The sequence below is a fragment of the Sceloporus occidentalis genome, unplaced genomic scaffold (assembly GCF_023333645.1).
Source record: "Sceloporus occidentalis isolate IW3139 unplaced genomic scaffold, rSceOcc1.0.p SCAF_54, whole genome shotgun sequence".
In the NCBI taxonomy this organism is placed as follows: domain Eukaryota; kingdom Metazoa; phylum Chordata; class Lepidosauria; order Squamata; family Phrynosomatidae; genus Sceloporus; species Sceloporus occidentalis.
Genome location: NW_028317034.1, coordinates 5412703 through 5437961, shown reverse-complemented (window position 1 = coordinate 5437961; position 25259 = coordinate 5412703). Strand labels below are relative to the sequence as shown.

The window sequence follows — 25259 nt, the reverse complement described above, 5'->3', positions numbered from 1 at the left end:
TTAACACCTTTGCTTTCTGGCATTTTAATACAAATAATGGGATAAAAAGAATGTTTTATAGTTATTTGTATGGCATGTATAAGGGGTGCGTGTGGGTACAAGAACTCGACCGTGAGAAAAACTATATGGGGCTGGTCTCCAAATGTTTCCAGGGCTGCTTTTCAGTCCCAGTCTGGCCCTGCCGTTATTAGATTACAAACTCCTATTTATACTGTACATGCTATATATCAATACCGTATATTCCGGCGTATAAGACGACTTTTGAACCCGAGAAAATCTTCTCAAAAGTCGGGGGTCGTCTTATACGCCGGGTATACTTACTTACCGAGCTGGACTGGAGAATCACGAATCTCTAGGGGAGGGGCGAGCGGAGAAGCCGCCTCCCCTGGGCCGGTCTTCAGGGCAGCGCCGAGGTAGGTGCAAGATCGTGATCTCCCCAACTAGCCCTGATCAGCGGGTGCCCTCCCTGATCAGCGGGACCTCCCTCTAACTAGCCCAACAGGGAGCTCGAGGTCTGGCAGGGTTAGGATACAGATCCCCCGCAGCGGTGCAGGGGACCTGCATCCTACTCTCTGATACGCTCAGACAGCCTCCCCTGCCAGCACTTCCCATGGGGGGGTGCCGACACTGGAGGCTGTCTAAGCGCATCGCGCAGACGTTCACCGGCAGCGGCGATGCGCGTAAACCCCCGCTGCCGACACGTCTGCTCGGTATGCTTTAACAATCTCCCTTGCCGGGAATTCCCACGGGGGGAGTCCAGGCAAGGGAGATTGTTAAAGCACATCGTGCAGACGTGCTGGCAGCGGAGGTTGTCTACGCTCGCCGGTAAACGTCTGCGCGGTAAGCTTTAACAATCCTCCTTACCAGTGCAGAACGGTATACAACTTCCGGAAGTTGTATACAGTTCTGCGTAGAATAGATGTCCCCTGCCGGCCCCGTAAGACACTGGTAAGTCTAGGGGAGGGGGGCACAGAGTGGCAGCATATCTCGGGGGGGACACAGAGTGGCAGCATATCTCGGGGGGAAACAGATTGGCAGCATATCTCGGGTGGGGGGGCAAACACAGAGTGGCAGTGTGTGTAAAGGCAGGGGTGTGTGGTGAGGGCAGTGTATAAATGTGTATGTATGGACAGGCGTATGTTAAGGGCAGTGTATGTATATATGTGTGTTTGTAAGCTGGTGTGTACGTATGTTAGGGAGAGCTGACCCACCCAATCCAAGCAGGTAGTCTTATACAGCGAGTATAGCCCAAACTCTATATTTTAACTGCAAAAGTTGGGGGTCGTCTTATTCGCCCAGTCGTCTTTTATGCCGGAAAATACGGTAACTGTAAAACCCGTATGTAAAATCGTTTCCGGATTTGGTCCCCAGGACAAATTTGAAAACGAGAGAAATCTCAATGTATTGTTTTTGGTAAAAGACTTTCTAAATAAAATATTGTAATAGAAGGCCATTTATTTGAGGCTTGTGTGTCTCTGAAGAAAAAAAATGACATTTAACCTCTCCATGGTTACAGACAGTGGGACAAGTAGGGATGCCTGGCAACCAAGAAGATACCTGCATCCTGAATATCTATATTTAGATGACATACTGTAAAAAAAGGCTATAATTTAAAAATGTAAAAATCTTATTTCCAAACAACCCAGAGCTATAATCCTTGATTTAATGATAACAAGTTTGTGATTTGGGGATGCTATAGCTCATTCCTGCAAAAATGTGTTCACTCGATTTTTTTTTAACCCCTTTGTGACAAAGGCTGATTTTACTTTTTGTACCCTTCGTGACAATGGTCGTTTTAACATTTCTGCGCTGCTCGTGTTTAGTTGTAATTTTCTTCTTTCCCGTTTACTGAACCCACACACATTAGATATTGTTTTTTTCAGGACAAGAAGGGCATTCTTTAGATGATTGTATCATATTATTTACTATTAAAAAAAGTATAAAATATGGTGAAAAATTTAGAAAAAAAATTCTAACTTTTAGTTGAAAAATCTTTTACTCATCTATAAAAGGTAATGAAAAAACCTGCTAAATAGATTCTACTATTTGTCCTGAGTTTAGAAATACCCAATGTTTTTATGTTTTTTTGCTTTTTTCTACACATTATGGGGCAAAAAGTACAGGTAGCGTTTTGCTATTTCAAAGCCTTTTTTTCCAAATCTGGTAATTATTCCCCCCATGTGTCATTTCGGGTATCTTTGAAGCCGGCCAATGCAATTTACCCCATCAAGTCATATATTTTTGAAAACTAGACAGCCGAGGGTATTCCAAGTGCTAGTATTTTAACCCTTTCCAAGCACTAATTCTACCATCAGCCTTTGTCAAACTTTATGGTAGTCATTTTTTTTGCATTTGTTTTTTCACACACTTTACTTTAGGTATGAATAAACAGGTTCTGGTATATGTCACTATCATAAAACACCCCAATATGTGTTTAGCAACATCTCCTGAGTACAGCGATACCTCACATGAATGATTTTGCCTGGGTGTTTGGGGGCAAAAGGGCCACATTTGGGGCATGCACATTTTCAATGTTGAACTTTGGCATTTGGGGATCCACTGCCCATGCCCTATTTGGCACATCTTTGAGCCGGGCCATTTCAGTGTGCCCAATAAAGCCATATATTTTTGAAAACTAGACACCCCAGGGTATTTCAAATGCTAGTATTTTAACTCTTTCCATGCACCATATCTACCACCAGTCTTTGTCAAACTTTGTGGTAGTCATTTTTTTGCATTTGTTTTGTCACACACATTTTACTTCAGGTATGAATTAAAAAGTTCTCGTATATGTCACTATCACAAAACACCCCAATATGTGTTCAGCAACATCTCCTGAGCGCAGTGATACCCCAAATGAATGATTTTGCCTGGCTGTTTGGGGGCAAAAGGGCCACATTTGGAGCGTGCACATTTTTCAATGTGGAACTTTGGCATTTGGGGATCCACTGCCCATGCCCTATTTGGTACATCTTTGAGCCGGGCCATTTCAGTGTGCCCAATAAAGCCATATATTTTTGAAAACTAGACACCCCAGGGTATTTTAAATGCTGGTATTTTAACTCTTTGCATGCACACATTTTACCACCAGCATTTTTTCAAAGTTTGCAGTAGTATTTTTGTGTGTGTATTTTTCCCACACACACCTACTTTATGTATGAATTTACAGCTCCTGGTATATGCCGCTGTCACACGACACCCCAATATGTGTTCAGCAACATCTCCTGAGTACAGTGATACCCCACATGCATGGGTTTGTCATTTTTGGGGGGAACTAAAAGGCCACATTTGGTACGTGTGCATTTTTCTAATTGGAAATTAGATGTGTGGCCATCCTTCCCCCCGTGTTATTTGGGACCTTGTTGAATCTGGCCAATTCAATTTACCCCATCAAATCATACATTTTTTAAAAGTAGACACCCCATGGGCATTTAATATGCTAGTATTTTAACTCTTTCCATGCGAGAATTGTTTTAAGCTAATGTGCTAATTTTAGGACTTGCTCACAAAAATATATTTTTGATATATATATTTTAATTTTTTTTTTTGCCTTTTTTAAAACATTTTTAAGATTTTTTTTTCAACTTGAAGGTTCCCCTGATAGTGACATCAGAGGGAAATTATTTTTACATTTTACTGTTTTTTTACTATTTTTTTTCTAATGATTATTAATTTTTTTTTATTTTTAATTTATTTTTTTCTAATCACACTGTGATTAGAAAGCAGAGCTCCATTGACTTGCATGGTTGAATGCAGTACCTTTTCCCGGGTCGCCGCCATCTTGCTGATGGCGAAGATCACCGGCAGCTGCGGCTGTGACCGCTCTCCGGAGCGGTCACAGTCCATCAAGAGGTAAGTGTTTGGTGTCGCTGGATGCCTCCTGATCGAGGCATTCCAGCGACACCATTTAAGTTTAGGAGGTGATCGTTGATCGCCTCCTAAACGCTTTTAAAACGGGCGTCCGCCGCCATACATTGTATGGCGGATGTTGACGCCCCGGGGAGGGGCCAGACATGGCCCCTGATTCCGATCATGGCGTTGCTGAATGCCTCGAGGTCAAGGCATTACAGCAACGCCGTTTGGGTATAAAAAATCGATCACGGATCGATTTTTTTACCCGTTTTAACAAATGACGGTCCTGGCACGTCATTTGTCGTTAACGACATGATTTTCCGTGACGTGCCCGGACCGGCAATTGTCATCAAGGGGTTAAAAAACCTTTACATGTTATTTTCTCTTTTTGCAAAATCAAATGGGTAAATAATTGTGCCATCGATGTATTACATTTAGGGGTACCCTCAAAAAAACATAGCAAGAAAACTATGCAAAACAGAGAAGACGTCATGCCGTCTGCGGGGAACCTGAAGCTTGGGCGTCATTGGACCTTCCAACAGGACAATGATCCACAGGCTTGGTTACAGAAGAACTCCTGAAAGATTCTGTATTGGCCATCATTGACCTGACTTGAACTAGAAAATCTCTGGTGGAATTTGAAGAAGGCAGTTGCAGCACGCAAACACAAGAATATTACTAAACCGATTTGATGGAAACCACTTGAAGCATTTGTTGTGTTGAACTATTTCAATTGCTTTTGTTTGATTTGTTCATTGCAAACAGCTTTAAGTCTGTAAATTTTTACAATAAACCTTATTTGCAATTGCAACTGCACATATATTGCATGTATACTGTAAATATATGTACCGTATTTGCTCGATTATAAGACAAGGTTTTTTTCAGCGCAAATGCTCTGAAAAATACCCCTCGTCTTCTAATCGGGGTCGTCTTCTAATCAGACCTCAAATAGAGGTCTGATTATGAGACTAAGATCCAGATCCCCCGCACCGCTGCAGAGGACCTGGATCCTCCTGCCCTTGTCCCCCCCATTTAACACCCCCCCACACACACTTACCAGTGCTTCCTGCTGTATTGCCGGGGCAGCAGGTTGACGTCTACGCAATCCGCGTAGACAACGTCCGCTACAGCTGGAAGGAGGTGTGGCTAGCAGCGGGGGTTGTCTGCGTCCGTCGCGCATACCTTCCCCGGCTGTCAGAGATCAGAGTTCCCCGCACCGGTGCCGGGAACTCTGATCTCTGACAGTCGGGGAAGGTATGCGCAACGGACGCAGACAACCCCCGCTGCCAACTCCACCTCCTTCTGGCTGCAGTGGAAGGAGACGTCAACCCGCTGCCCCGGCAATACAGCAGGAAATTGGAAGCACCGGTAAGTAAGTGTGTGTGTGTGTGTGTGTGTGTGTTAAATGGGGGCATAGGGCATTTCTGGAATGCCTTATACCCCTATATGCCACTCTGGCACTTAGGGGGTTAAAAGGCATATTATGGGGCAGAGTGGCATATAGGGAGGTATAAGGCATTTCAGGAGGCAGAGTGGCGTTAAGGGGGCATTTAATAGAGCACTCTGCCTCCTGAAATGCCTTATACCTCCCTATATGCCACTCTGCCCCACAATATGCCTTTTAACCCCCTAAATGCCAGAGTGGCATATAGGGGTATAAGGCATTTCTGGAGGCAGAGTGCTCTATACAATGCCTTTTAACTCCCTTAATGCCACTCTGCCTCCTGGAATGCCTTATACCTCCCTATATGCCACTCTGCCCCATAATATGCATTTTAACCCCCTAAATGCCAGAATGGGATATAGGGGTATAAGGCATTTCTGGAGGCAGAGTGGCACATAGGGGGTCAAAAGGCATACCATGGGGCACAGTGGCATATAGAGGGTTAAAAGGCATATCATGGGCCACAGTGCCATATTGGTGTGGCAAGCCTGGGGGCAGATGTGCGTAACTGGGGGACAGGATGGAAAATACAAGAAAATAAAAACAAAAAAAATCTTTTTCTCAATCATAGCTTTTATTTAAAAAAATAGTTTACATGAATTAACATTTACTGGTAAAACTTTTTTCCTTTAGGGTCGTCTTATATTCAGGCTTTTTCTTTTTTTCCTAAGTTAATATTCAGATTTTGGGGGGTCGTCTTATAATCGAGCAAATACGGTATATTGCTTATAGATATGTAGACATGCTTATGTGATAATTGTTTGTGTTAATATGAATAGAAATTGAACACTGTTACAAATAAAGTAATGTTTTAGTATCTGCCAACAAACAGATATTGTTAAGGTTGTTACTTAACCCACTTACAAACTTGGGATCATCTGAAGTATAATATACATGACTGGAGGAGGGCCTACCTGGCAGCCCCCCTTTTTCCCCTCCTCCCATAACCACAATAAAGACATACACCAAATGTAATTTTAACAAATTGACTTTATTTATTTAACAATGTCAATAAAAGTCAGATATGGATTAATATGTCCACGGTGCAATCCAACTTGCATCTCCGCACCGTGACACTAACACAATTAATGTGTCAAGGGTTAAGTACCATTAACCCTTTGTAAACTTTACACCAATGTGTTGGGCGCTTAACGAACGCCCCTTTTAACAATTAACTAAACACCATCAAACTGAAACAGTAACCAGTGAAACCGTCAATGAATAAACACCATCTGGCATAGGCGTGTAAACCATATACCCGCTGTGACTGACGGCGTCCCTTGCCCGTCAGCCCGTGGCACCAATAGGAATCGCAAGGGCCCTTAGCCCAAGGAGTGTCTTGCACTTAAGCCCGAAGGCTTGTGCACCACGAGCCAACCACCCCTAAAGGTGAGTAGCTCTAGCACCATGCCAGCATAAAACCTACACCATAGAAACAAACACAAAAAAAGGGGAGGGTGGGAGGGAATATTTTCAGGCAAACGGCAGTAAGGAATAATGCCCTACCCTGTAGGGAGCCAAATTTATAGCCCATATCATGGGGGGGGGCACCAGGGGGCTGCTGACCAACCCCGAGTGACCCCCTAATCTGCAGATTTACATATAGCTGGGCAATTAGTAACTTTATACAGTTCAAAAGGTGAAAGTGGAGGAGGAGAGGAAGGGCAGCCCAGGCCCCCCCAGTCATGGGCCCCTGCGTCCATTTCTCTCCCTCCAGGGCTGTGCTGCAACTAGGCAACCTTTACTTACCTAAAATACATGCAAGTAAGTGTTGGCAGGAGAGTTTGCAAGAGTTTTGTAATTTCAACTCCCTCACTTCATTATTCATTAGAAAGACTCAACATTAGCCAAGTCTGTCCAGCTGACCTTTTTTAATGCTGGTCATTAGCAACTGGTTGGTATAATTGTCTATTCATAGCTACATGCTTACAAAATCCCTGACTTTGTGCAAGTGTGTCTAGAAAAATTGATGCTGTTTTGAAGGCAAAGGGTGGTCACACCAAATATTGATTTCATAGATTATTCTTCTTTTCACTCACTTTGCATGTCGTTAACTTATGAAACTATTAACATGTTTATTTTTGAAAACATTCTTAATTTTCAGCATTTTTTCGCATCTGCCTTAAACTTTTGCACAGTGCTCTGTATATATATATATATATATATATATATACTTTATTGCAAGCAAATATTGCATTGGTTCCATTCATAGCAAATATTAGCAAGGAAGAAGTAAATATATGAATAGACTTATAAAGGCAAGAGACATTCATCTATTCCACTGAAGTTGGCAACAAAATAATCTACTACAACCTTTAGTGTAATGAAATAGCCACTTGCATGTCCAATATCAAGCATGAATTTGTTTATAATAGAAACTTGTTCCATTTGATAATGTCTTTTTGCTTTTAACATTTCTAGGTTGGGAAGAATCATCAGTAGAAATCCATTAGCAACAGTGTCATTTTAAGCCGGCTAGTTTTACTGAATCCGGTTTAGCTCTGTTCAGTGTTTGTTAATACCGCCACCTGTCTGCCACTTTGCATGTCACATGCTAGACCATTCATATAAAATATGGTACACATCCAAATGAGCGATTCTTCTCCAAGTTAATAAAAGTGCTAAGAATCCAATATACTTTAATTAGATAATGTTAGATGGGCTCCATCATTTTCATACACCACCTAGCTATGAACACAGTGCAGTGTTGGAATTTTATGAGCCAGCAGTGGCGGAACTACCGGGGTCGCAGGGGTCGCGACTGTGTGGGAGCATGAGGCGTCTGTCTCGGGTGCTGGAGCTTCACGCTGAGCGCCGGCATATGACGTCATATGCTGGTGCTCAGCATTGAAGCCATGCACACCACGGCAGAGCAGCGAGACAGAGGCTTCGCGCCCCCACCACAGGACTGCACAATAAGTGACCTACAAAGGGGGGTAGGGAGAAGGGGGGGTATATAACCTGAGAAGGGGGGAGAGGGGGTAGAAAGCCTGAGAAGGGGGGGTAGGGAGAAGGGGTAGATTGGGTTGGGGATGGGCCTTTAACAGATTCTCGCACCGGGGCCCTGAGGCTTCTAGTTACGCCCCTGTGAGCCAGAAAGTTCAACCTACATATAGCTATGTTCAATTTGCCTTTTAGACCCCTTCAACCCCCCCAGCTCTGTCAAGAGCTGGCAAGAGCATAGTATATGATCAGTGTTGAACAAAAGATGTGTTCAACTGAATGTATTCCCTTCAAGCCTAGGATCTGGGGGGAATAAGAAGAGAAGCAAATGCATGGAAGGGGGTTCTCTACTGGTGTGCTAGGGGGGGAGAATTATAATATTAAGTGTAGCAATGAGCTATCTAATCCATTACTATAGATGTAATGGCTTTGGTGTTCCTTAAAATAAAAACACATGCATCTTATTTTTAGGGCAATATGGCATGGCCATTGTTGGCTACCATGGGGAGGGGGGAAGTGAAAAAATACCATGTGACTCATTTGTTCATCCAAGGGTCATGTACTGAGTGAACTAAATGATCTATATAAAGCCTTCCAAACTTATTTCCAGGCATTACATAAGGAAGAGAGCATCACCCTCCTACAAGCAAGATAAACCAACTGCGCTCATCAATTCACAGAGGGAGTTGTAAATAGGGCAATACAGGAAGGGGAGGATACAGCAGGCATCAGGGCTTTGAAAAAAGGGAAGGTGCCAGGCCTGTATGTGTATCCAAGGGAATTCTATGAAGCTTTCCTGGGGATCCTGCCATATACTTGCTTACTGAAAAAAATTGTTTTAATCCCCAGATAAAGACTCAGCTCTTCTTTAGGCATACAGACCAAGTACATTGATGAATCAACATATTATGTTACTGTCAAAGATATATGCAGAAAGGCTACAGTTGATACTTCCCCAAACCTTGCACTCAGTCCAAAGAGAGTGTGTGATGGGGCGACATCCAGAGCTTGGGTTGTATATTATCATAACATCTATTTTATTGGCTAGGCTCTTTGTTGATGGGATCTGGTTAGTGTTGATGCAGAAAAGTACAATTAAAATAGCATGCCCACTTCTTAATATAACAACCACATTGTGATGTAATTAATGTGGTTATATATATATAATTACATCACAATGTGGTTGTTATATTTAGAAGTGTGCATACTATTTTAATTGTTTATGATTAGATAAGGCTTATGCCCTGGACAAATGGGAATCTGAATTTATTATATATCACAATTGTGCTTGTTATATGTAGAAGTGTGTATGTCATTTAAATTGCCTGGACAATCATGTGTTTTATTATATATCTGCATTGTCTGTACACAATTGTTTATGGCTTGAAAAAAATCCTGTAGTCGGATTGAAACGTTGCCACCCAGTGGAATAAACGTGTCAGTTCAGTGAGTGCTGAGTTATATCATTTTATTTTTCATTTTGTTGTTTTGGATCAGGTGGTTAGGCACATACACAGTACTTTAGTTACAAGAAAGGTCTCTGAAGTTTTAACATTTTAAAAACGTCAAAGCAAATCTCTAAAAACAATGAAAAAAGTCAAATACCTTGAACCCCCCAGTAAAACTAAAATGTTTTTTGAAAAATATTTGCTCTCCTCAAACCACAATTATGTAAAAAAAATATCATTTTTCCAGCTATAAAAGATAGTACAAAAAACTAAAACTAAAATTCAATTGCTGCCTTTATGCTGCCTAATATGGCTGATTTATAGTGCCGCAAGCAACAAAAAAGTCCTCTGGACCGTATCCTTTGCTCTGTACCAAATTAAATAAGAAATATAATAAGAACAAAAAAGCACACAAATTTACTTAACTGAATTTATTTTCAGTTTCTTAAAGACAAATGTGCTGCTGAGATTTTTGTGGACTTCTATCACCCTCAGCCATAATGATCATTAGGGTCATAGAAGTTGTAGACCTTAAAAACAGAATCTCCAGTGGTGTCAAAAAGGTGGAATACCTATAGGAATTTGTGTTTTCTACCAATACTCCGTTTCCTTATAATGATTGTGACGTTTAACTCCATCCTATATGGGTCAACCATGTGTTATGTTATGTACTGTATTAAGCACTTTTTTAAGTGTCAAAATAGATATTGTGTCATATGTATAAAAAGAACACCCAATATAAAAGGAACAAATGAAAGCAGAATCATGGTTGAAAAAACTGGGTAAAAATGGCAAACATAAACTATGGTCTTTAGGACATGAAATACCCTTGGCCCTGAATGTGTTTATTAGTTGCACCTATCACAACATAAAACATGTTTATTTAACGCAAATCATTTTCACTCATAGACCAAAATAGGACTCACTTTTTTATTCATATATTGTAATTGACCTATTATTTACTTGTTGGGTAACATTGTACAGCATATTGTTGCTCTGAAATGAGTCTACCCTGTAAACACTTTGATTTATTATATCTTGGACCTTGGACCTAACCTGAATAAACATCCCCTGGAACTTTAAAACCAATAGAAAATAGTCATTTAACAGTGTGTGTTATGACACAAAAAGCCCTATTCACTAATTCTCCAATACACAAGGTTAATTCTCAAAGCAAGGCTCTCACTTTCCAATGTTTTGTGTGACCAGGGATCAGCCTGCCAGTACTTCGCAAAGCCTGCTTAGCTAAAAAGGTAACCAAAGCTCTATCTCTTTGCTTAACCTGTTACAACCCTTATTTCATAATCTAATACACAAGAGGTTTTCGTTGTGTGTACACCAGGCCCGGACTGGGACAAAAAATAGGCCCGGGCATTTAAGCCCGAGCAGCCCATATTTATTTATTTATTTATTGTTAAAGCCCACCCTTCATGTACCATCTTTGCATTTACTCATTCGCACAAATCATTAACACATTCATTAATGCAGTCTCACAAATCATTCAAGCAATTCATCCACACATGAATTCATTAATTGTCATACGCATTCACACAATTCATCCACACATTTATTCATTCATTCATTCTCATACGCATTCACACTACCCCCTCTCCCCATCTTATCTGCCCCTTCTCACTATGTTCCCCCTTTTCACTATGTACCCCCTCTCACTATCTATCCCCTCTCCCCATTTCTCACTATCTAACCCCCCTCAGCCCCTTCTCACTGCACCCCCCTCCCTCACCCTACTTACCTTGTTGCCGGAGCAGGCAGCAACTGCAGCCGGGCCCGCGGCAGGACTGGACTGACTGGGCCTATGCGGCCTCTATGGCCGCATTAACGCAGGGCATAAGGGGCAGCCGGGAAGCCCCCACCAGGGCCGGCCTTAGGGGTCTGCGGCCGCACAGGGCTTACATTAAAACATCGGGGTTTGTTTTTTTTTACTTTATTTAACATCCTCCATGTTAAATAAAGTTAACAAAAACTTTATTTAACATGGAGGATGTTAAATAAAGTAAAAAAAAACAAAACCCCGATGTTTCAATTTAAACCCTGTGCGGCCGCACACCCGTAAGGCCGGCCCTGGTGGGGGCTTCCCGACCCCTTAGAGTGGTGGACCCGGTCGCAGTTGCGGCGGGCTTAAGGGGCAGGTGCCCCTTATGCCCTGCGTTAATGCGGCCGTAGAGGCCGCATAGGCCCAGTCGGGTTCGGTCCTGACTGGGCCTATTTTAAGGTAGGTGCAGCTCCATCAGCCCCTAAGTCAATCCGGCCCGGCCCACCGATGGCCAGTCCGGGCCTGGTGTACACATGTATGTATGAATGTGTGAATAAATTGCCACCCAACATTTAGATAATATAGGAACACATAAGGATTACTTTTTTGTAGTGAACATAATTGTTTTGTTTTTTTATAGATCATATACTGTGTTTGGACATGGACGTAGTTATTCCAGTGGAACATGACCCAAATCTGTACAGATATAAAGGATTTTGTTTTCTTCAAATTAATAAAAAAGAATACATTGACTCATTGCAGGAGTTTAAAATTAGGGATGATGATGTGTTTCTGGTCACATACCCCAAGTCAGGTGAGTTACTGCATTTCTTACAAAATTATATATGTCATAAGGGAGCAACCCAGAGATCTTTTGATACAGTAAAGGAGGAGCTTAAACATTGAAGTTTTTGTCTTATTGTTCTATTTGTTTTTCCATTGAGGATTGCTCTTTGACCTTTTCTTACTGTTTTTTTGTAAATATATTATATAGTTTTCCTAATCACAAAAAACACCTGTTACTATGGCAATAAGGCCATTTTTAAAAAATAATTCTAGAATTCTCCATGATAAAATTTTGTTGTTTTAGGAAATGTAATGTAATGAATTTTGTGATAAAAATACATGTATTATTCTCCACCAAAATATTGCAGTCATTTGATCACTTTGTTAATCCAGAAATAAATAAACAGATGAAGACTAGGACTGAGCAGAGTTGGGTAGGTCTAAAGGTCAAAGAGCATTTTTGTTATTTTTGAAAGGCTCAGCATGTGGTGTTTAGTTTCATTCAGATTAGAAACTGTAGGGTAAAGTCTCTCATAGCCCTAACACACAAACAAATAAAGCTACCTGGCAATGCATTTCAAATCAACATAATGATTAGTTTTAGTGTCCTTATTGCAGAAGTGAATAATCATACTTCCTAACTGACCTGTTTTGAGACAGTCATGACATGCCGTTGGAAGTGAATCTTTATAACTAATGAACACTCTCTTGTATTTAACATGAAAGCATTGCTGACAAATATCTATTAAGGCGCCCTGGTTTAACCTATGAAAAGGAAAAAGATTCTAACAAAGTAAAAAAAAAGTTTCATAAATACGCCATGCAGTGCTGGCATTTATTTAATATTTTTAATAAAATCCAGGTTAATCCAGCCCGTCATAAAATGCTACATTCTGAATATTATGTTTCTAATCTTTTACAGTAATTTCTACCACTAAGCATCACCACATGTGTTGTTGATTATGATATTAAATTTAACTAATAGATTTGTGCATTTGGATGCATATGAACTATTCATATAGAGTATGGAGCCCTGCTTTCTGATCCCAGTGCGATCAGCACGGTAGAAATCACAGGAAGGAAACGGAGAAACGAAGAAAAAAAAAAGGAATATTAAAAGGGAAAAAAAAAACTTCTGACACCACTGGCATCAATAAGACATAATATTATACTGGGAACAGTACAAAAATAAAAATGAATATATATTTAAAAAAATAATAAAGTATCACGTAAAGTAAAAAATATTTCACTACCATCAAAACCCTTAATATGGACGAAAACAAAATAGTAATTTGTGTGTTATTAGTTAAAACAGATTGTGTTTATTCATTATTGTAACTTAGGTGAAGATCATATTGTATTTCAAGACGAAACTATACATACATGCTGGTTTACTTAATTTTTCTTGCCTACACATGTATCTTAAACAGTTGTAACAGAAATATGAGCGTAATGTGTAGGGTCTTAAGTAGACTTGAGCGCTGACGAAGTCTTTGTGTTCCCCTTCGGGAAAAAAATTCTTCGGATTCTACGAATATTCACCCACACCCATGTTTGTTTCGGACGGTTTTCCAGCTTATCTTAAGTCTTCTGTAGTATAGCAGGGGTTAATACGGGAATCCACAAGGGAAAAAAAGCTAATAGCAGGAGAAAAATAAATCCCTAACACTCTAATCCGCCAAGATGCACCTTGGCTTTATCAGGGCAGAGAATTACTAAGCGGAAAACCCGGCGTTGGCACAGGATTTAAAGGTCCATAAGAGCAACTCTATTGGCCGCCGGCAGGGGACTCGTCTAGCATCAACCAATGAAGAGCAGCTGCCCTTTCCCATTCATTCTTTAGTGTGAATGCAGTTATGTCAATACTGCTGCTGACTGTTACAGTGTTCTTCATAGGTTTGCTTCTGGCGATTTATATGAATGATCCAACACTGTCCCTCATTCATAAAACAAACCTATGAATGAAACAGTTAGCTGCAGCATTGACATAACTGCATTCACACTAAAGAATTAATGGGAAAGGGAGGCTGGTCTTCATTGGTTGATGCCAGACGAGTCCCCTGCCAGCGACCAAAAAATAGCAAACACAGTACAACATAATCCGTTGGAGTGAAACGCCTTATGCATTTTGATGATATATGTAAAGGTTGTGTTATGGTGTGTATGGCTAGTTTAGTTTAAGGTTGGTTTTGGTCCACTTAGATATGTGTCTTTTTAAATTGAAAATAACATTTATAATGAGGAAACTGAGAGTTACATTTGCTATAAATGTAAAAGAGGTTGAATAGTTAGTATGTGCAACTTGACTATGTGCTCTGTGAGTTGAATCACTTACTAGTAATTATGATTTAAGTGTTTGCCCTTTTTTTCATTAGTCTGGATTTTAGACAATGTTTTATGATCATTCTAATGTATATTAACAGGTACCATTTGGACTAAGAACATTTTAAGCTTAATATACAGTGAGGGGCATAGAACCGGCACAGAAAATATTGAAACTGAAGATAGAGTACCATCAATTGAGTTCAATTTTACAAATCTAGATTTTGATTCCTGTCCATCACCTCGCCTCTTTTCAACACACTTATCGTATTCATTAGTTCCACAGGAACTGAGAAAGAAAAAAGGAAAGGTATGTAAACCATGCTTTGTAACTATTTTAAACCGAGGTTTGCCATATTGACCATGTTTGCCGACCAACGCCTATAAATATTATTCAGTCCCATAATGCAATCAAAGTAAGATGTGTCCTGGAAAAATAGCCAATATATCAACCCTAACAATAACGGAAAGCTGATGGCAATTTTATTTGCCAATGTATGAATATGATTCCTGTTATTTAATGTTATAACGTTGTGCTTATCCATCTTTTTTGGCTTTAAACACATGTATTTCCTGTATCTGGGCAAACCAGCTTGGGCATAAAGTGCATAAAAAGTAGAAGGAGAAAAGCAAGCCAAAACTAATCCAGTTTACCTCATCTAGTATGTAGATCATAGGTAATTGGTAGACTTGGGCGCTGGCCAACTCTTCGTGTTCGTCTTTGTGTTTGTGTTCGTGGGGAAAAAAATCCTCATATTCCACAGAGGAGCTCCCTGCTGGCAACCAATAGTGTACGAGTCACTCGTACAGACTTTTAGCTCCTCACTGTGAAACTCCGCCTGGGGTTCTCCCTACTCCAGGAGTTAAAGACCTTTAACTCTTGGAGTGGGGAGACCAATGGTTTCCCCAGGTCAAGTTCCGCCGTCAGGAGTTAAAGGTCTGTACGAGCGACTCTATTGGCCGTGAGCAGGGGCCTCCTTTAACTCCTCGCACAAACCTATGGATTTCCGCTCCCGTAACGTAGGCTAGATGGGGAAGGGACCAGGGAGATTAGTAGATTAACGAACACGAAGATTCTTCATGTTGTGTGTCTTCATTTCCGTTTTTTCCGCCGCCATGTTTCTTCGGTATTCGGGCTGAACAATGAAAACGCACCCTTTGTGTACGTTTTCTATGAATGCACAAGTCTAGTAATTGGTATAGTGTGTAGAAGAGTTTTGGCCATTTAACAAAAAAATGTATATATGCTGATTTTTTTCCCTTTGCTTTAGAGGTTTACACTTTGTTTTAATAAATAAAGTACTAAAGTACTAAGCATAAACCCAAACCGTGAACAATGTGTGTGTTTTTCATACTATACCTTTTTATTGGATTGACATTCCATTTTAGAGTACTAACATCTTCAAATCAAATCAAAAGCCATACTAAAAACAGGGTCTCTTTAATATTCACTGGACCCTGGGCATTTGCTTGCCTCTTCTCCATCATGCAATCACACTCTCCTCTCCAACACCATGAAAAAAACACAATGAAAGTACTTGCTGCAATGAGTCAGTGCGGTCACCCCTCCTTCTGACCCTAGAGTTACACTATGTTACACCACACATGCAGGGCAGGAAATGAGCACCATACTTCGTCCACCGCTTAGTAAATGATTAGCAAGGGTCAGGGGAGAGATTTATTTTTTTGTACATCTCTTGGTTCTCTTTATCTTCCCACACTTTCTCTCTCCACTTTGCCCCCTTTCTGTTTATCACTCCTTCTTTTTCTCTTAACCTCTTTATCCAGTTTTCCCTATCCCTCCCTTCTGTCCCTACATGCTGATATACAAATTCATGTTAATATACACATTCATGCTCGTACACACACATCCATGCTCACCTACACCTGCAAATTCATGCTCACACACAAACCCACTTATACAAACACTCTTATTCTAAAACACATACATATATACATACATTTATTCATACATACTCCCTTCCCCATCATCTCCTACCTCACTCACACAAACACACTTATAAATGCATTCTCATTCCTTCATGTTATGTGACCCTATGCCAGCCCCTGGGCTCTAAAGGCAGCTGCTTTAGGCCCTCAGGAATGACTGGAACTGCAGCAGCTGCCCCTTTTGCCCCGTGTTAAAGATAACCCTGCTCTTATAACATGGGACCATTATTACACTATGTGTTCCCGTCTGTATAGATGGACGTGTGTCCAATTTCACAAAGCATTTAGTAATATCATTTGCATATTTATGTGAATTCTTATTTTACCTGTTAGTTTTTAGGATCATTCAAAGATAGTTTTTTTTTTAGGTTATATATGTCATGAGGAACCCAAAGGATGTTATGACATCTTTGTATCATTTTCAAAATATTGTTATCATTATGAATAAAGCACCAGACTTTGAGACGCTAATGCAAAGATTTTCAGATGGAGATGGTAAGTTTGTTCTTCTCTAAAAGTTTGAAAACTTAGTTGTAAATGAAAAAATCAGATAACCTCATTATGTAATATTTTTGTAGCTATGGTTCATGGAGCATTTGCCTATATAAAATATAATTGATTAAATAGTAAAAGAAGTTAAAGGCAACTTCAACTGTAGGCAACTTTTTTTAAGCAGAATTGACTGTGATCACATTGCTTAATGAATCATCTCAAAAGAGGTGTGTGACTATAGATCTCCATAGTGACATAACCACTTCCATCCTTCTACTTCCTACTAATGCCTCTAGCTATACAACCAAGCACCCTGCTAGTATTTTCCACCACTTTATTGCATTTTAATTAAATCATTAATCCTAAATCCCTGTCTTCTGTTGTCACTGAGAGAACAGAGCCAGGATGTTATATTCTGCCTTGGGATTTTTAGGTGCCAATGGTAGTATTTTATATGCTTTATAAATGTAATTTTTAATTTGTAAACAGTTTTTGCTGGTACATGGTTTGATCATGTTCAAGGATGGCACACCCACAATGAAGATTTCAATATCCTGCATATAAAGTATGAAGACATGATCATGGTAAAGTAAATTATATACTTATATATTCTACATACAGTGCTGCAGGGGATCCTCCTCTCTGGCAGCCGGGGGACGTCTGCGCCATGCACCAGGGCTTCTGTGATGGAGCACCGGAAGGTCATGTGACACCAGCGCTCCGTCAAAGAAGCCCCGGCAGAAGTGGGGGCAGCAGCAGAGGATGTCTGCGCTCATTGCATAGACGTCCACCAGCTGCCAGAAAGGAGGATCTGGGTCCCCTGCGGGGGAACTGGATCTTAGTCTTATAGTAAGACCTCTATTTGAGGTCTGATTAAAAGACCTTGAATACAAGACGAGGGGTATTTTTCAGAACATTTGCTCTGAAAAAACCTTGTCTTATAATCGAGCAAATACGGTATATATACCGTATTTGCTCGATTATAAGATGACCCTGATTATAAGACGACCCCCCAAATCTTAATATTAATTTAGGAAAAAAAAGAAAAAGCCTGAATATAAGACGACTCTATAGGAAAAAAGTTTTACCAGTAAATGTTAATTCATTTAAACTATTCTTTTAATAAAAGCTATGATTGAGAAAAATATTTTGGTTTTATTTCCTTCTATTTTCCAACCTGCCCCCCAGTTATGCACATCTGCCCCAGAAATGCCTTATACCCCCTATATGCCACTGTGCCCCATGATATGCCTTTTAACCCTCTAAATGCCACTGTGCCCCATGATATGCCTTTTAACCCTATATGCCACTGTGCCCCATGATATCCCTTTTAACCCTATATGCCACTCTGGCACTTAGAGGGTTAAAAGGCATATTATGGGGAAGAGTGGCATATAGGGAGGTTTAAGGCATTTCAGGAGGCAGTGGCGTATAGAGGGTTAAAAAGGCATTTCTGCAGGCAGAGTGGCATTAAGGGGGTTAAAAGGCATTTCACAGAGCACCCTGGCTCCAGAAATGCCTTATGCCCCCCATTTAACACTCCCGCCCCACTTACCGGTACTTCTGAGTCTCCTGTCATGTAGCTGGGGCACCGGTGCGGGGAACTCTGATCTTTGACAGCCGGGGAAGGTCTGCGCGATGCACGCAGACAACCCCCGCTGCTAGCCACACCTCCTTCCGGCTGCAGCGGAAGTTGTCTACGCGAATCGCGTAGACATCTACACGCTGCCCCAGCTGCACACCGGGGACTCTGAAGTACCGGTAAGTGGGGCGGGGGGTTGAGACAGGAGGATCCAGATCCCCTGCAGCTGCAGGGGATCTGGATCTTAGTCGTCTCATAGTCAGACTTTGAGGTCTGATTATAAGACGACCCCGATTATAAGACGAGGGGTATTTTTCAGAGCATTTGCTCTGAAAAAAACCTCGTCTTATAATCGAGCAAATAAGGTATATATATATATAAAATCCATATATAAATCCATATCAACATACAGTCACCTATAGTATGTGATGTGTGAATTGTATTGTATGAAGTTTAAGTTATAATAATTAGAAATTATAATAGCTGAGATAAACAATCATCTTGATTGTATTATCGAAAACTGGCGGCCTACCTAGGTTGACGGGCTGCAGGGACCGACATTACACCCCTGCAGGGATGTTAGATCTGATTATAGTTACAAAACATCCAAAAATAGTTACCGGCACTCCAGGGACTTCTTTAAATAATCACTCCAGAAACTGCAGTTTTCCAATCAACGTTTCAGTCTATTTATTAGACTTTCATCAGGACATGATGATCAGAACAGGATGATGATGTCCTGATGAAAGTCTAATAAATAGACTGAAACGTTGATTGGAAAACTGCAGTTTCTGGAGTGATTATTTAAAGAAGTCCCTGGATTGCCGGTAACTATTTTTGGATGTTTTATGATTTGCTGTTGCAGCTACTTGGCACCGGGCTAAAAAGGTGGTGATTGGTGTGCAATTGTTAATTTTGGACATTGTGATTATAGTTACAGATACAAAATGAGGAAAAAAGTCCTTGCTAAACAGCTCTATTAAGTTCACAATTTTCAAGGTAGGATAAATTAATTTACAGGCCTGTCCTGGTGACACCATTGTAGTGCAGCGACATATCTGCTGTACATAGATTAGTAATTTCACAAGAACAGGGCCCTCTTCTCCTTCTACTAGAATGGCTGTTAATATATTTGCCGTTTTTAAAATTACATTACTTTTAATGCTATTGTTCTTTGTAATCCTGCACTTTATAAATGTAATGTAATAATGCTCTGCTTTCTATACTAAGGAGAGGAGTTTGTAATTACATTTTCTAATATGTGTTGCAGAGATCACTAATCCATTCAAAAATATAGCATTCATCCTGCATTAGCGTTCTTCTGAATATAATGATTTACATTTACTTGATTGTTAATGTGTCTAACAACTACTGAATTTTCAGGATCTTCGCTCTGTTGTCCAAAAAATGTGCACATTTCTAGGAAAGGAGCTGGATGAGGATTCCCTGGATATTGTAGTACAAAAGGCAACTTTTAAAGACATGAAAAAGGATTCAAGAGCTAATAAAGAGAACCTACCAGAAGATGTATTTGAGAAAAACAAGGGAGAATTTATGCGTAAAGGTAAAAGGCAATGAAAACAAAGCAATCACATATGTAATTTTAAGGATTAAAGCTTGCTGATCCGCATGTCCAGGCTTGGATAACATCTGTTAAAGAAAGGGAAACTGGAATCTAGAATATGTTCACTTGGGCATATAAATATTTTTCTCTCATCCTTGGTAAAAAACAGGTATTGAACATGAAATGCTGAGACACCCAATCAGTCCTCATACACTTCCAACAACTTCCCTTGTATATCTGGCCATAATCTTACCCATCTCATTTAGGTGGTACCAGTAGCATACCTAAAGGGCGGGTGTTCTGCCCCCGGTGCCACTCATCAGGGGGTTGCCCAGTGGCCTGACAGCCACCTAACAAAGGCCCGCAGTCTACCCTTGTGGTGTTTGCACAGTGTGCAAGGAAACTGTTTTCCTCCCAGAGGGAGCAGGAACCTGGCCTGGGAAAGAGTTTCCTCACACAGTGCGCTGGCGCCACAGCAGTAAGCTGGCGGCCGTCGAGCCACATGCACGTCTGCATGGCCCCAGTGATGATCGGCCGGCCTCTGGACCAGTAAAATCTGCAAGAGAGGTAAGAGGATGCAGGAGAGTGAATGGGTGAGTGAGTGTTTAGGGGCAGAAATGGGACAGGCAGTCTGTTTAGGGGAGAGCAGAGGTGGCACTGGCAGGCTGCTAAAGGTGGAGGTGGCACAGGCAGGTTGCTCAAGAGGCAGAGTTGGCATATGCAGGCTGTTTCAGGGGCAGAGGCGGCACGGGCAGACTGCTAAAGGAGCATAGGTTGCACAAGCAGGTTGCTAAAGGTGCAGAGGTGGCACAGGCAGGCTGCATCAGGGGCAGAGGTGGCACAAGCAGGCTGTTTCAGGGGCAGAGGTGGCACAGGCAGGTGGCTAAAGGGACAGAGTTGGCACAGGCATGCTGTTTCAGGGGCAGATTTGGCACAGGCAGGCTGTTTCAGTAAATGGTATTTATTTAAACTTATTTCATTTATTTGTTAAATGTTATTATGTTCTTGCCAACATTATTTTTTTTGGGGGGGTGCCACATACAAAATCCGCCCAAGGTGCCAAATACTCTAGGTACGCCCCTGAGTGTTCCAGTCTTTTTAACAAAATAAAGCCTGAGACAAGGTTTAAAGAAAAAAAATTTATATATATGTTACTCTATACATCAGTGTGCTCAGCTTCCATTATCACAATGCAGTATAACTCTCACTTTGTCTGTTCTACAGGTACTATTGGAGACTGGAAAAATCATATGACCGTAGCACAGAGTGAGAGGTTCGACAAGCTATTTCATGAAAAAATGAAGGATTTCCCAATCACCTTCACATGGGATAATCCCAAAAAGTCAGAACAAATAGAGGAAAAATCAACTTAAAATCGTAATCTATTTTAAAACATTACCTTTCTGTGCTACCTTATGTTATCAATAGTAGCAATATAATAAAACAAAATGTAAATTGTTAGCAGCTCAACAATAAGTGTCAATCCTATTACCCTCCTTAAAAAAAAATAGAAAAATATCGTGAAAAAACACCCTTGTGTCAAACATTCCTAAAAATCCTTATATAAGGGTTTTGAAAAAAGCTGGATCATCTACACAGAAGACTCCAAATTGTTCTATTTTTTAAACTCCACAACAATCGGAAGAAAAAGGAATAACACAATAGTGTACACTGCAAGTTTAAAGCTGCTTAGGCTAATACACAATGACCTTCATCATGTGTTAATGAGCTCCTTCTCCTCTCATTTATACTGTAATAGTCCATGCCAATATAAGTTTCTAATAATAGCAACGTGTTCATGATCTTATAAGTACATATTTGAATTAGTTGTATAAATATATATTCAATTACAGAATGTACTGCTAAAATACTATAAATATATTATCAATATACATTTTATCATTGTGGTAGATTATAAATTATAGTAAATCAACAATATATTCAAGTAGTAAATTAATTAGGGTTAATTAATTCTACCTGGTCTAACTATTGTGGAGTTTAAAGAACAGAACCCAACTTGGAACAATTTAAAATCTTACGTGGTGTTTTTTTTCAGTTTTTTCAATTTGTACATCTTACAGAACCATACAAATCCATGTAACTGTGTTCTCAGATGAACAGAGGCAACATATATGTTTAAAAAATAAGCCTTATGTGTATACCATGGGGAAATGTGTCTTACCTTCCTTCTTTCAGTATATCTGCCCATTAGCTTACCTCTACCTGATGTTATTTTAATGTAAAAAACAGCAGCATATTTTTACTTATACATATCTTACCAAACCCTACATCTGCAATTAAAATATGTATTATATATATTATAGCAAGGGCAAACATATTTTTACATAGAAGTATACGACTATCATTATATGATTCATTTCAAGCATTCAAGCGTTTGTAGGTGCAGTGTACATAACACTGAGATCAATGTTGGGAACTAACATACCTCCAAACAATCCTGGGTTTCGTGATACAGTCCTGATTTCACCGTCACAGGTGGCTACTACTGTGCTACATTTACGGGCAATGGGGAATATGGGTTGATTGGGAAGATCCTTTGATCTCCCATGACCATACCTCCTAAAATTTTAAAATGTGAAAGAGGGAAACTTTTTTAAGTCTTGCGGAACTCACCGATACAAGCAATTGCACTTTACAATGTCGCGCTTGCATCGCCACTTAAAACACACTTCGTTTTTTTCAGCAGTCATGCATATTAAAAATAACCAACACATTGAATTGAATTCCCTTGAGGCTCAGTCAGACATACTACTTCCATGATGCTGGCTTAGCGTCATGGGAAGTGCAGCAACAGTAAAGTTGCAGATGCTGGCTGTGAACAAAAATTACCATGGTTCTCAGCCAGCCAGGTGTCCACCATAATACTGTTTCAGTATCATTGGAAGTGTATTCCACAGCAGCAGAGATTTTTTTTAAATGAAAAAAGGCTAATGTTAGCCTCCCTCCCAGGACCCGTACACACACTTGCCCGTGAACACACGTATACACATACACTGCCTTTACACACACACATATACATGTACACTGCCCTTACACACACATACATGTACACCGCCCTTACACACACATATACATGTACACTGCCCTTACACACACATATATACACATACACTGCCTTTACACACCTTACAAATACATATACTGCTCTTACACACACTGGCCCATACACACACAAGCTTACAAACACATACATACAAATACACTGCCCTTACACCCCTTTCTCCCCATCTCTTACCTCTTCCACCATCCTTCTTCCTTCTACCTCCATCCTGCAGTGGGAGCGTGAGGTCTGTCACCCAGCAGCTGCACCTGAGGTGAGTACGGATCTCGCCTCACCCTTCCTCTGCCCCTGCAAAGCGGGACAGAGGAAGGGATAGGCGGGACAGAGATGAGCAGCACGCATGAGCAGCTTTCACATAGCTGGCTGGTGGCCATGCCTTCCTCCTACTCACCACCAGTGGCGTCTCCAGGTTTCATATTTAGGGGGGGCACATGGGGGGCCAGGGACCAAAGTAGGGGGGCCAATTATAAAACGGTACATATACGTTAGACGTGCATTTTTAACTACATAATATGCACTTATCTCTTTGAAGTAAAGACTGTGATTAAAATATGATTTCAAAATAACAGCTAAAGTGAGTTATTTTTCATTATTTAATATTAGCCCCTGCTGACAATATATATAAATATTACACCCTGCTTCCGATATATATTAATATTAACCCCTGCTGCGGATATATATTAATATTAGCCCCTGCTGCGGATACATACTTATATTATACCCTGCTGCCGATATACATAGAAATTATACCCTGCTGCCAACATATATTAATATTAGCCCCTACTGCCGATATATAGTATTAGTCCCTGCAGCCAATATATATAAATATTAGCCCCTGCAGCCAATATTTATTGATAATAGGCCCTGCAGCCAATATATATTAATATTAGCCCCTGCTGCCGATATATATAAACATTAGTCCCAGCTTCCGATATATATTAATATTAGCCCCTGCAGCCAATATATATTAATATTAGACCCTGCTGCCAATATATTTGCCACACTGACTGCAGATCAGGGGAAGACAGTGAGAGTCAGTGCAGTGTTCCCTCCTTCTGACTGCACCGTGACATTGAGAGGTCCTCTCCCCTGTAATCATCCCCAGAGTCCCTTTGTCCCCTCATTCACTAAACCATAGCGCTCTTTTACTTACACCCTGTAGTTCAGGTATAGATCAAATAAACAACACATGGAAACAGCACATGCAACTGAATGAGATAAAAAAAAAAAAACCTGTATTTGCAGGTATACATAAATAATGTATGGAAACATAGCATTGCAGGTATAAACCAACAGAACACACAAACCCAGCATTGCAGGTATATATCAACTGGAAATCACATGTACACTCAGCACTGAAGGTTTAGATCAAATAATCAACACATGGAAACAGCACTCCAGGTATTGATCAACTGAATAAGACATGCAAATCCTATATTTGCAGGTAAACATTAATAATGTATGGAAATATAGCCGATACAGATGAACAGAATGACACAAAACCCAGCTTTGCAGATATAAATCAATTGGAAATTACATATAAACTCTGCATTAAAGGTATAGATAAAAACCCCTAAATTACAGGCATAGATCACTGGTCACACACCCCAAAGCCAGCCCTGGTGTCCACACTGCCCACATAGAACCTGACCAGCACCTAAGTTACACATTATGTCAACTTTGTCCCCAAACAGCTGAACGTACGCCGTTTTTGTCCCATAAAGACCTCTCCCTCCCAATCTATCCTATCTACTCCCTCTCCCTCCCAATCTATCCTATCTACCCCCTCTCCCTCCCTATCTACCACATCTGCCCCCTCTCCCTCCCAATCTATCCTATCTACCACATCTGCCTCCCAATCTATCCTATGTACCCCCCTCTCCCTCCCAATCTATCCTATGTACCCCCCTCTCCCTCCCAATCTATCCTATGTACCCCCCTCTCCCTCCCAATCTATCCTTGCTACCCCCTCTCCCTCCCAATCAATCCTAACTATCCCCTCTCCCTCCCAATGTATCCC

General features: G+C 40.7%; 1 protein-coding gene across 1 annotated transcript; it reads left to right on the top strand.

Annotated features, from left to right (window-relative positions):
• Nucleotides 1–12121: 12121 nt before the first annotated feature.
• Nucleotides 12122–21530, top strand: LOC149288057 (amine sulfotransferase-like). Its single transcript, XM_089492184.1, has 6 exons — nt 12122–12275; nt 14671–14879; nt 16888–17014; nt 17501–17595; nt 19977–20157; nt 21382–21530. Exons 1-6 carry the CDS (start codon nt 12122–12124, stop codon nt 21528–21530), a joined length of 915 nt encoding a protein of 304 aa, XP_089348310.1.
• Nucleotides 21531–25259: the final 3729 nt, after the last annotated feature.

Bases quoted from the DNA above. Each gene is read 5' to 3' on its own strand.
- LOC149288057 (XM_089492184.1), top strand. From the start codon at position 12,122: ATGGACGTAGTTATTCCAGTGGAACATGACCCAAATCTGTACAGATAT. The intron at 12,276-14,670 runs GTGAGTTACTGC...GTATATTAACAG, and splicing joins GGTCACATACCCCAAGTCAG to GTACCATTTGGACTAAGAAC. The intron at 14,880-16,887 runs GTATGTAAACCA...TTTTTTTTTTAG, and splicing joins TGAGAAAGAAAAAAGGAAAG to GTTATATATGTCATGAGGAA.